At 47.9% G+C, this 13,456-nt stretch overlaps 1 protein-coding gene across 5 annotated transcripts in view; it reads left to right on the forward strand.

Annotated features, from left to right (window-relative positions):
* Positions 1-7,062: 7,062 nt before the first annotated feature.
* The window catches only part of ELAVL3 (ELAV like RNA binding protein 3), a 78,022-nt gene continuing 71,628 nt past the window's right edge, over positions 7,063-13,456 (forward strand). For all 5 annotated transcript variants that reach the window (XM_075346561.1, XM_075346563.1, XM_075346564.1 and 2 more), the window contains exon 1: positions 7,063-7,628. In XM_075346561.1, coding sequence (XP_075202676.1) covers positions 7,620-7,628 — 9 coding nt within the window. In that variant the 5' untranslated portion in view covers positions 7,063-7,619. The remainder of the gene's footprint in view (positions 7,629-13,456) is intronic.

Raw genomic sequence — 13,456 nt, forward strand, 5'->3', positions numbered from 1 at the left:
CCACCGCTGCTCAATACGGGGATCCCGGGGATGGTGATACGGAGCAGCTAGGTGTTGTGTTGCCCCTCCGTGGGTAGGAGTTGGTGTTCCCGGGGCCCGGTGATGGCTTGGGAGGTGCAGGGCCTGGTGGGCGCAGGGACGCGGGGGCAGCGCTGTGCCTTGCGGCACTGTGGTACTCACTCAGCCTGAGACGTTGACACAGTTTTTACGGTAAACCAAACGGCTGGTAAGACGGTCCCACGGACGGCTGCACTTGCTCTCCCAGTAGGTGACGGTGATGTCCTTTTTCCTTGCACCTTTGTTTACTTGTTGGTTGCGATGGGTCCCCACCGGTAACCCACTCCCCGGCTTCAAGCTGGACCGGAGGAGCTCTACTCTTTGCCCGCAGGCGCTGGCCCTGAGAAACTGGTGCCTTGGCGATGGCGGCGTCTCTCCTACACTGGCTGGGCTGTTGCCTTCAATCGGGTCTTGGTTGCTGGGGGATCTACGTCCCCTTCACTGACGGATTTGGCAAATTCTGGCAACTCCTAGCCTTGCCGGGGTCCGAGAGGCCCCTGCCCTGGTGCTGACTGTCCTTCGGAACACTGCTCCAGACCGCCGGGCACACAGCCTCCGGGGTCCTTCCAGGAACTTCCAAACGGTCCCCCTCCAGACAGTCACCGCCGTTGCTGACCTTGCTGACCTGTCCTGCACACAGCTGGACTACTTCAGGCTTTTCTCTCTGTCACCACTCTTGCTTTCTTCCTTTACTACTTTTCTTCCTTCACTTTCACTTAGTTGTTTACTCCTTTCTAGCCCTCAGCTAGACTTCAACCTTGCCCTGTCTGGGCTCAACTCCACACTCTATCTGCCTGGTTTTTCCCGCCTCCAGAGCTGTGATCTCCTCGGTGGGCGGAGCCAACCGCCTGGCCCACCCCCTGGTGTGAACATCAGCCTCTGGAGGAAGGCAACAAGGATTTTTGGTTAGCTTTGGTGTTCCTAACTGGGATGTAGGGTGTGGTGGTGTGTGACCTGTGTCCCCTGGCTTGCCCAGGGCGACACATACTCACTCAGGCACAGATTCACAGAGTCTCTGGTAAACCAAACGGCTGGATGGACGGGTCCCGCAGCCGGTTGCAGTGTCTTTGCTCTCCCCGGACAGGTTGATGGTGGCTGTCTTTCCCTGCACCTTTGTAGAATGTCTTGACTCCGATGGCTTCCCAACGGTAGTCCGCTCCCCGGCGTGTATGTACCGAAGGAGCCCGTTTTGTCCGCAGGCGCTGGCCCTTGGATCTCTAGCCTATGGCGGTGGCTTTTTATCCTCACTGTGTGGACTGTTGCCTTCTATCGGGTCTTGGGTGTTAGGGAACCCCTGGGGTTCCGGTCACTCTCGGATTTGACCGTTGTCGGCTGCTCCTAGCCTGGTCGGGGTCCGATGGCCCTGCCTTTGTGCTTGGTACAAATCTGCTCCCCGGCTCGGTACCAGCGGGCCACCACCCGTCCCCGGTCCTACGGTTCCGCTGACTTGCACCACCTCCTGCAGACGGCCACCACCATCTCCCGACCTTGCTGACAGTGCCTGGGATCCTACCCAGACACTAGCAGTTTCTCCACTCCAAACTCAACTCCTCACTCCACTTCCACTGAACTCCAAACTGAACTCCCTGACTGAACTGAACTACTCTTTTTCCTGCCTCCAGATCTGTGAACTCCTCGGTGGGTGGGGCCAACCACCTGGCTCCGCCCCACCTGGTGTGGACATCAGACCCTGGAGGGAGGCAACAAGGATTTTGTTTGACTGATGTAAACTATCCAGGGGAGGGGGTGTGTGTGATGTTATGTTTGTGACTACCTGGCTAGTCCAGGGCGTCACACTGTCTATAATGAAGTGTCCTGCAGTATCTTTATCTTTTTTAGCTGCACGAACACTTCATTACTGAACCGCAACTAGGGCTTATTTTCGAGGGAGGGCTTATATTTAAGGCATGCTCCGAAAATGCTGAAAATCCCTGCTCGGGCTTATTTTTGGGGGAGATCTTATTTTTGGAAAAACACGGTATCTGTCCTCCTTATATGCAGATCATGGATAACAGAGTGATCCTTCGTATTGATCCTTCTAAGGTAGCTAGTCTTTCCACTGATCTCATGAATTATCCTCCCCTCCTGTTCTACACCTAGAAACTCGAAGGAGGAGAGGCTTCATACCTTGGATGTCTGAAGGTCTTTGCTTCATTACCTAGAGATCACTAAGGCTTGGAGGAAAAGTCAGGTTTTGTTTGTTTGTTTCTAAGGTCCTAGGAAGGGTTGTTCAGCTTCTAAGGGATCCATAGCTAGGTGGGTCAAGGAGGCAATTAGGGAAATCTATTTAGCTGAGAACAGACCAGTACCGCAGGAAATCGCTGCTCATTCTACCAGATCGGTGGCAACCTCCTGGGCCGAGCAGGTGGATATGCCCTTGGAACAAATCTGTAAGGCCGCAACCTGGTCCTCTTCTACGACCTTTTTTACTTACTATCGCTAGATTTGTCTGCCACTGCGGATTTGACTTTCGGGAGAAGGGTGCTACTGGCTGTGGTCTCTCCGTAAGTGCATTGTTGTCTTCACTATCTCTCTGGTGGCGCTATCGTGGTGAAGGGAAAAATCTAAATTTCTTACCGGTAATGTTTTTTTCCAGAATCCACAACAGCGCCATCTTTTTCATATTGCACCTTTCTGGGGTTGGTATCCACATGTTTTGTTCGTATGGTGATGTTTTTAGTTATTTTTATATTATTATTATGTCTGGTATTGTAACACCCACGGGCAAGGGTTAAATTACATCACAGGACCTGGTGATGTTGGGTCTGGGGATGTCACAGGCCCTTTCGCCCGGTTTCATGCCCCTGAGGTGTACAATAAAGGAGGGGGTGGTAATGGAGGTTTGATTTTGTGACGCCACCTGCGGTATGCAGCCAGTGAATTAGCCGCCGCTGCTGTCTCTGTCCTCCGGGGCGGATGGTAGTAGCAGCCAAGGTGTTTCTGCTCTCCACAGTTGGAGCGGGCCCCAGGGAGGATGATGAAAGGAGTAGTGATGGCGGATGCTGAAGCGCGGAGCGGTGGCGCCGGCAAGGACAGGTGGACACAGTCTCTGCAGGTTCAAGGTTTTCTTTCCTTACAGTCCTGGTTTTATCCGGAAGATAGCGGTCACCACCATGATGGGCCCCAGCCGATCCCGAGCAATTCGAGGTCACTGCCGGTGTTCCCACTGTGAGTCCTTTCTGGTCGGGGTCCCTCCAAGGTGGAATATGGAACAGGGTGCGGGTATTCTCTGCACTCTCCATAGACCCTGGAATCCTGTGTAGCTATAGAGAACTCGGGCTGAGCTGGATGCTCCAAGCCACGGGTCCTATGGCACTCACAAAAGTGTGAGGTAAAAGAAGATTGGACCGAGGTCCCAGGTGTGTTTCTCACCCCAAGCTGTGCCCAGGGCTAACTGGCTATGTGTGAAGATGCTCCTTCCCTTTTCCCCAAGTGGTTCCCGCCCCCCAGGTTGGTGTCCCAGTGACCGGGAAAGTCCCATGCTTTGTGACGGCCACCCCCCTATCTACCCAAGGCCATCCCCCCCAGTGGGAAAGCACCTAACTGTGTGTGGTTTGTGAATGTGAGAATCACTAGCGATTAACCTCTCCTTACCTGGGATGAGTACTGCATCTTAAGGGAGATACAGTACCCTGTGGCGACTGAAGCCTCAGGGGCGCCACAGTATTCCTCTCTGGCTCTATAACCTAACTGATGCGGTAGAGAGGTGCCGCCCTTTTATTTCAGTGGGTTTCCTGCCCTAAGATGTGTGGACCTCTCTCTCTGGTGGCGCTGTCTTGGGTTCTGGAAAAAAACGTTACCGGTGAGTAATTTAGATTTTTCTTTCTTTGCTGCCTCTCTCCTATTTTCATTTAGTTTTGATGTGATTTCTTCCTTTCTTCCCTTGTCCATTTTTCTTTCTTGCTTCCTCTATACTTACTTTTTCCTCTCCCCTGGAAACATTTTTTCATCTGTTTCTTCCTTTTCTATCCACCTTCCTTCCTGCTTTCCTTTCTTTGCTTTCTCTCCTTTCCACTTTTTTTTTACAACGTTGCTTTTTTTCCTTCTCCCCTGCAAACATTTTTCCTTCATTCTGTTTCTTTCTTTCTTTTTGTTGTCTTTTTTTTCTCTTCCGTTCTTTCTTTCTGTCTTTTTTCTTTACTTCTTCCTTTTCTTTCTTTTTCTTTCTTTTTATTTTTCTTTTTCTCTTCCTTTCTTTTTTCTTTCTTTCTTTTCCTCTTTCTCTCTTTCTTTTTCTCTTTCTTTGTCTTTATTTCTTTAGTTTTATCTTCCTTTCTTTCTCTTTTTTTTCTTTCTATTTCTTTTTCTCTGTTTCTTTCTTTTTCTACCTTGTTTGCTTCATCTTTCTCTTTCTTATCACTTCTATCTAATTTTCTCCCCACCTTTTTTCTCCTGATCGCCTACTTTTAGCCTTTTCTTGTTTCTTCTCTCTTTATTTCCTCTTAATTTTACTTAATTCCTTCTTTTTTTACCCTTCCTTCTCTCCCTCCTCCCTTTATTTTCTTTCTGCCTTTTCACTTCCCCTTCCCTTATTATCTTTTCCTTTCTCCTCATTTTCTTCCTACTTTCTTTTTTTTGTATATATTTTCCTTCCCCCTTACCTTTATTGTTTCCTTGTATGTTTATTCTCTGTACTTCTGCTTCCCTCCCCCTTTATTAATTTCCTAATTCATTCTTCATTTCGTACGCTATGGAAGATAGATAGATTTTCCCAAAACTATGATAAATGAGTTAAATATTCTTTGTACGGTGCTACACAATGTGTCGGTGCTATATAATATATAAATATGTAGTAATGTGCGGGAAAAGTCCGTCCTTGCATACAACAGATGTCAGAATAATGCAAACTAAGTTCAGCCCCTCCACATCAGTTTTCCTACATCAGCCCTGCTACATCAGCCCCGCTACATCAGCCCCGCTACATCAGCCCCGCTACATCAGCCCCGCTACATCAGCCTCGCTACATCAGCCCTGCTACATCAGCCCCGCTACATCAGCCCCGCTACATCAGCCCCGCTACATCAGCCCCGCTACATCAGCCCCACTACATCAGCCCTGCTATATCAGTCCTACTACATCAGCCCTGCTTCATCAACCCCTCCACATCAGAACCTATACATCCATCCTGCCACATTAGCCCCCCTACATCAGTCCCGCCACAGCAGTTCTGCTACATCAGCCCCGCCACATCAGTTCTTCTACATCAGCCCTGCTACATCAGGTCTGCTACATCAGACCAACCACATCAGTTCTGCTACATCAGCCCCACCACATCAGTTCTGCTACATCAGCCCCGACACATCAGTGCTGCTACATCAGCCCCGCCACATCAGTTCTGCTACATCAGCCCCACCACATTAGCCCTACTACATCAGCCCTGCAACATCAGTGCTGCTACATCAGCCCCGCCACATCAGTTCTGCTACATCAGCCCCACCACATCAGTTCTGCTACATCAGCCCCGACACATCAGTGCTGCTACATCAGCCCCGCCACATCAGTTCTGCTACATCAGCCCCACCACATTAGCCCTACTACATCAGCCCCGCCACATCAGTTCTGCTACATCAGCCCCACCACATTAGCCCTACTACATCAGCCCCGCCACATCAGTTCTGCTACATCAGCCCCACCACATTAGCCCTACTACATCAGCCCCACCACATCAGTTCAGCACATCAGTCCCGCCACCTCAGCCGTGCTACATCAGCCCTGCAACATCAGTTCTGCTACATCAGCACCACCACATCAGCCCTGCTACATCAGACCCACCACATCAGTTCTGCTACCTCAGTCTCACCACATCAGTACTGCTACATCAGCCCCACCACATCAGTTCTGCTACATCAGCCCCGACACATCAGTGCTGCTACATCAGCCCCGCCACATCAGTTCTGCTACATCAGCCCCACCACATCAGTTCTGCTACATCAGCCCCACCACATTAGCCCTGCTACATCAGCCCTGCAACATCAGTTCTGCTACATCAGCCCCACCACATCAGTTCTGCTACATCAGCCCTGTCAATCAGTTCTGCTGTATCAGCCCCGCCACATCAGTTCTTATACATCAGCCCCACCACATCAGTTTTTCTATATGAGCGCCACCACATCAGCCCTGCTACATCAACCCCACCACATCAGTTCTGCTACCTCAGTCTCACCACATCAGTTCAGCCCTACCACATCAGTTCTTCTACATCAGTACCACTACATCAGCACCACTACATCAGTTCTGCTACATCAGCCCCGCTACATCAGGTCTGCTACATCAGCCCCACCACATCAGTTCTGCTACATCAGCCCCGCCACATCAGTTCTGCACATCCGCCCCACCATATCCATTCAGTCCCGCCACCTCAGCCGCCACCTCAGCCGTGCTACATCAACCCTGCAACATCAGACCCACCACATCAGTTCTGCTACCTCAGTCTCACCACACATCAGTTCTTCTACATCAGCACTACTACATCAGCACCACTACATCAGTCCACTACATCAGCACTGCCATATCAGTTCTGCTACATCAGCTCCACCACATCACTTCTTCTACATCAGCCCCATCACATAATTTCTGCTACATCAGCCCCACGCACACTACACCATTCCACTTCCGAAGGGCTGCAGAAGGAAATCACATAGGACCAGGGCAATGGACCACAAGGAACAGGAGGCAGAGGCGGGACGGGGGAAGGATGCAGAGGAGGAGGATGATGGACACAAGGGTGACTTCCACAGAACGACATGGGGCAGATACAAGGGATGGGGGCATAGCGCATGGATGGAGACATAGAGGGGCAGCTTGGCAGGTGCGACCATCCCCTCCTCTATGTCCCTCTACTCAGGGGGCCTTGAGCAAAGAAAAGGAGGAGAAAACAAAAAAAAATCACAAGAAGAGAGGAGGGCGAGATTCATCATGTCCTCCTCCCTCCTCCCTCTGCTCTCACCCCCTTCCATTCCCGCAGCCAATAACGTAGAGAGCCGCACCATCCGCAGTGCCATATATAAATGTGCAGAGGGGGATCAGTCTGTTCACATGAAGGGAGAGCAAGGTGACGCTACTTTGGGATTAAAACGAATAACATCAGACTCTTCCCTCTTCCCTTTCTCTCAATCCCTGTCTCCAAAATCTTGTGCCCCCCCCCACTTTCCTTTTCATTCCAGACAAAGACCCCCCCCCCTCACCCCAATTGGCCTGCACAGCACTTTTTTTTCCCTTGCCTCATCGAGACCATTTTTTCTATCTATAGATATATCTATTTTGGGATCTTTTTCTACCATTTTTGAAATATTTTTGGATATATATTTTTTCCTTTATAAGAAGTCGGGGGAATATTTTTCATCGCAATTGAAATTTTTTATATTTTTTTTTGTAATATCTAGCTTTTTTTTTTTCTTCACGCTCCGGTTTCTTGTCTCGATCCCGTGACGGCCGCCGGGAGGGGGCAAGGGAGCGGCGGGGTGGGCAGGCGCACCTCGGACGCCAGAACGCTGAGAAAAGGAACCCGACGGCAAGAGAGGCGCAACCGAAAATCTACAGGATCCAACCTACGTTCCCTCAGCATGGTGACTGTAAGTACCGCCATCTTTCTTTTATTGTTTTTTTTATATAGAAAATGTGTGGTGAAGAAAAGGGTTAATCAGGAGGATGCTGGGGTTATTTTATTTTCTTGCACTGTGCTAGGAGAGGAGGAGGAAGAGGAAGAAGGTGCAGAGAAAGGTGGAGGGATGGAAAGAGAAATCTCAGGGGAGTCCCAGCTGGGACTAGAAGGCATCTTACAATGCAGCAATGAGAAGGACAGAAAGTGGGGGAGGGGGGGCGAGGGAAGGAAAGGAGAGCGCCTGACCTTGGTACTCCGAGATACTACCGGATGGATGGAGGGATCTGTGGAGCGATGGGTGGATGGATAGATAGAAGGATAGATCGATAGATAGAGGGATAGATAGATAGATAGATAGATAGATAGATAGAGGGATAGATAGATAGAGGGATAGATAGATAGATAGAGGGATAGATAGATAGAGGGATAGATAGATAGATAGAGGGATAGATAGAGGGATAGATAGATAGATAGATAGATAGATAGATAGATAGAGGGATAGATAGATAGATAGATAGATAGATAGATAGATAGATAGAGGGATAGATAGAGGGATAGATAGATAGATAGATAGATAGAGGGATAGATAGATAGAGGGATAGATAGATAGATAGATAGATAGAGGGATAGATAGATAGATAGATAGATAGATAGATAGATAGATGAATAGATAGGAAATATATCCATGGAATGATGGATAATTATGACTTAATTATGAATATTATTTGAATATGAGATAGATATAAAATCTTTAGAGATAGAGGAATGGATAGATGACTTTGGCTGGATGGGTGGGTTGGGGTATAAAAATGCAGACACTGCACAGACTGATACCACCAGCACCCTGCCCAGTTGCAGCTGGTACCTACAGGAACATGGGGGTGGGGGTTCTTGAGAACAATAGAAGAGACATGGCAGTCACTGGGCGTGTGAGCACGCGTGTATGATGGATGTACACAGCCAACATTTACTAGAAGAAATATCCGTATCATATAAATGTCCATGCCTTGATTAATACATTAATTGGTATCATTATCTATCTATCTATCTATCTATCTATCTATCCCTCCATCTATCTATCTATCCCTCCATCTATCTATCTATCCCTCTATCTATCCCTCTATCTATCTATCTATCTATCTATCTATCCCTCTATCTATCTATCTATCTATCTATCTATCCCTCCATCTATCTATCTATCCCTCCATCTATCTATCTATCCCTCTATCTATCCCTCTATCTATCTATCTATCTATCTATCCCTCTATCTATCTATCTATCTATCTATCACTCTATCCATCTATCTATCTATCCCTCTATCTATCCCTCTATCTATCTATCTATCCCTCTATCTATCTATCTATCTATCTATCCCTCTATCTATCTATCTATCTATCTATCCCTCCATCTATCTATCTATCTATCTATCTATCTATCTATCCCTCCATCTATCTATCTATCCCTCTATCTATCTATCTATCTATCTATCTATCTATCCCTCTATCTATCTATCTATCCCTCCATCTATCTATCTATCTATCTATCCCTCCATCTATCTATCTATCCCTCCATCTATCTATCTATCCCTCTATCTATCTATCCATCTATCTATCTATCCCTCTATCTATCTATCTATCTATCTATCTATCTATCTATCTATCTATCCCTCTATCTATCTATCTATCTATCTATCTATCTATCCCTCTATCTATCTATCTATCTATCTATCCCTCCATCTATCTATCTATCTATCTATCTATCTATCTATCTATCTATCTTTCAGTATATATAAACACCCCTATGTCACACAATACTATATCTATGGCCCTGTTTCCCCCGTCCCCTTCCTGATATCTTGGGTCACACAATACTTCAGTCTGACTGTCCTGTATGACCCATTTCCAGAAACATCCGTTCCTTGCACGTGCCTGGCACGCTCACACACCGCCTGGTGTATACTGCCCTGTGTTACATATGACTTGACATAATATTATCTGCCACATTAGTCCCGTCTAGCACGTGTCACATGTTCTATCTATCCTTCTATCAATAGATATCAGATAAATAGAGAGAGATTAAGGGATAGATAGATAGATAGATAGATAGAGGGATAGATAGATAGAGGGATAGATAGATAGATAGAGGGATAGATAGATAGATAGAGGGATAGATAGATAGATAGAGGGATAGATAGAGGGATAGATAGATAGATAGAGGGATAGATAGATAGATAGATAGAGGGATAGATAGAGGGATAGATAGATAGAGGGATAGATAGATAGATAGATAGAGGGATAGATAGATAGATAGATAGATAGAGGGATAGATAGATAGATAGATAGATAGATAGATAGAGGGATAGATAGATAGATAGATAGATAGATAGAGGGATAGATAGATGGATAATAGATAAAGGGATAATGTAGCAGCCTTAGTCAGAGGCAATAATTTTGACTTAAACCATATAATCCTCTGGTCCAGAAAATGCACCTTCATTATCTATCTATCCCTCTATCCCTCTATCTATCTATCTATCTATCTATCTATCCCTCTATCTATCTATCTATCTATCTATCTATCCCTCTATCTATCTATCTATCCCTCTATCTATCTATCTATCTATCCCTCTATCTATCTATCTATCCCTCTATCTAGCTATCTATCTATCCCATTATCTATCTATCTATCCCTCTATCTATCTATTTATCTATCTATCTATCTATCTATCTATCTATCTATCTATCTATCTATCTATCTATCTATCTATCTATCTATCCCTCTATGTATCCCTCTATCTAACTATCCCTCTATCTATCCATCTATCTATCTATCTATCTATCCCTCTATCTATCCATCTATCTATCTATCTATCTATCCCTCTATCTATCCCTCTATCTATCCATCTATCTATCCCTCTATCTATCTATCTATCTATCCCTCTATCTATCCCTCTATCTATCCCTCTATCTATCTATCTATCCCTCTATCTATCTATCTATCCCTCTATCTATCTATCTATCTATCCCTCTATCTATCCCTCTATCTATCCCACTATCTATCTATCTATTTATCAATCCCTCCATCTATCCATCTATCTATCTATCTATCTATCCCTCTATCTATCTATCCCTCTATCTATCTATACTATCTATTTATCTATCCCTCCATCTATCTGTGGCTAGGGTTGTCAGCCACTTCCGGCGCCCCTGCCGGTGACAGTCCACCTTATGTTACATGCTGCCAGTGCCTGAGCCTGTGCCATGCATCCTTCTTCAAAGGCTCCATTCTGTAAGGACCCTCGCTCTCGCCCCGTCCTCCTCCTTCTCCTCCCTGTTTTCTCTGCATTATCCGTTCTAGTCCTTTCTCTGTCACACACAATCCATCCTCTGTCTGGCACGCTCAGTTTTCGCAACGTATGCGCTCTACCCCAAGACATACAGATGTAGCAGAGCTGAATTTGTCATTTAACTTTTTGCTGACACACCATCCATGGAACATGAGTTTTCTGAGAGCATTCAGTGAGCCCGAAGTCCTGGGTGATAAAACAATGAAAGGTGGTTTTACAATGAGTTTTGCACAATGGTAAACTCAGCCCTGCTGCATCTGACTAGCTTGGCTCTGCTGCATTTGACAGAGTGGCTAGTGAGGATATATATTCCAAAATTTTAGTGCACAAGACATATCTGGAGGCCAACACATATGGGCCTCGTGTTCCCCGTGCAGAGATGAATAAATCAGGATGGTGTTTACATGCATATAATGTTTTGTATGTGCTGTAGGACTGTACATGGAGCTTCCATTAGAGTAGAGGAGTCGAGGCGGCGGGGCTGTTGACAAGGAGATAGATGAAGGAGACCATAATGAGATTTGGTGAGGAGACGAAGGAAAGGACTTATACCCAAGATGGAAGCAGATTGATGAGGAGGAAATTTGTGAGACAAAGAATGGAAGACCATGGTCTGTAGGTGGCGGGTGTTACCATGCTACATTGGGCTAAGAACAGGGTGGCATAGCCAGGATTAGAGGAAGATGGAGGGGACGTAGATATGAGGGAATCTATCATGAGGTACAGCAGGATGTGGAGGAGGAGGGGGGCGATACAAAGGAGAAGAATGGAGGTGGATGCCAAGAGGAAGCAGTGATGATGTGAAGGACATTGTGAAGGAGAAAAGATAAATTCAGTGTTGTTGTCAGTAATTCCAGGCTTATGTATCGGGACGTCTGCTAAAATAAAATGGTGACCTCTAAAGACACAGGTAGAAAGCTTTGTGTGGTGCAGCCTTAGCTGGAGGTCTTTAATATAAAGAAAAATGTAATTATAAAACAATAAGGAGGCCAAAAACATGTGGACTCTATCACAAAGTCTATCTTCTTGTGGAGGTGAAGGTGGCACCCATTGCCATGCCAAGGCTACCTTAAGTATGAATTCTTAGGTATAACATGTGACATAAACTTCATAGCTCCAGACGTTCTGGCAAACATAAGGACAAGTGGATGGAAAAGTTAGGGTACTTTCACACTTGCGTTTTTTTCCTTCCATCACAATCCACCCTTTTGGTAAACAGCGGAATCCGTTAACGGATTCCGCTGTTTCCCATAGACTTGTATGGATGACGGATTGTGCCAAAAGGACCTGCGTTGCTTCCGCTGGGCGATGCTCCGTTGCTTCTGCCCAGCGGGAGGAACGCAGCATGTAACTTTTTTTGAGCAGCGGAATCCTCAGGATTTCACTGCGCATGCTCTCTCTGGCTCCCTGCACCCGTAGCCAAGGTAAATATCTGGTAACCAAGCAAAGTGCTTTGCCGATATTTACCCTCGCTACGTGTGCAGGGAGCCCAACACTTCCCCGCTTGCCTCCGCCCCCTCCCGCACTCCACTCCGCATGTATATATACACACACACGCACACACTCACCTGTCCTCAGCACCATGGCCTCGTGCGCGATCACCTGATCACCCGGCGAGCGGCTGCTGTGAGCGATCAGCTGATCACCCGGCGGCCGGCTACTGGGAGCGATCAGCTGATCACCCGGCGGCCGGCTACTGGGAGCGATCAGCTGATCACCTGGCGGCCGGCTACTGGGAGCGATCAGCTGATCACCCGGCGGCCGGCTACTGGGAGCGATCAGCTGATCACCCGGCGACCAGCTTCTGTGAGCGATCAGCTGATCACCCGGCTACTGTGAGCAATCAGCTGATCACCCGGCGACCGGCTGCTGTGAGCGATCAGCTGATCACCCGGCGACCGGCTGCTGTGAGCGATCAGCTGATCACCCGGCGGCCGGCTACTGGGAGCGATCAGCTGATCACCCGGCGGCCGGCTACTGGGAGCGATCAGCTGATCACCCGGCGGCCGGCTACTGGGAGCGATCAGCTGATCACCCGGCGGCCGGCTACTGGGAGCGATCAGCTGATCACCCGGCGGCCGGCTACTGTGAGCGATCAGCTGATCACCCGGCGGCCGGCTACTGTGAGCGATCAGCTGATCACCCGGCGGCCGGCTACTGTGAGCGATCAGCTGATCACCCGGCGGCCGGCTACTGGGAGCGATCAGCTGATCATCCGGCGACCGGCTGCTGTGAGCGATCAGCTGATCACCCGGCGGCCGGCTACTGGGAGCGATCAGCTGATCACCCGGCGGCCGGCTACTGGGAGCGATCAGCTGATCACCCAGCGGCCGGCTACTGGGAGCGATCAGCTGATCACCCGGCGGCCGGCTACTGGGAGCGATCAGCTGATCACCCGGCGGCCGGCTACTGTGAGCGATCAGCTGATCACCCGGCGGCCAGCTACTGGGAGC

This window comes from Anomaloglossus baeobatrachus, chromosome 4 (genome assembly GCF_048569485.1).
Source record: "Anomaloglossus baeobatrachus isolate aAnoBae1 chromosome 4, aAnoBae1.hap1, whole genome shotgun sequence".
Lineage (NCBI taxonomy): Eukaryota > Metazoa > Chordata > Amphibia > Anura > Aromobatidae > Anomaloglossus > Anomaloglossus baeobatrachus.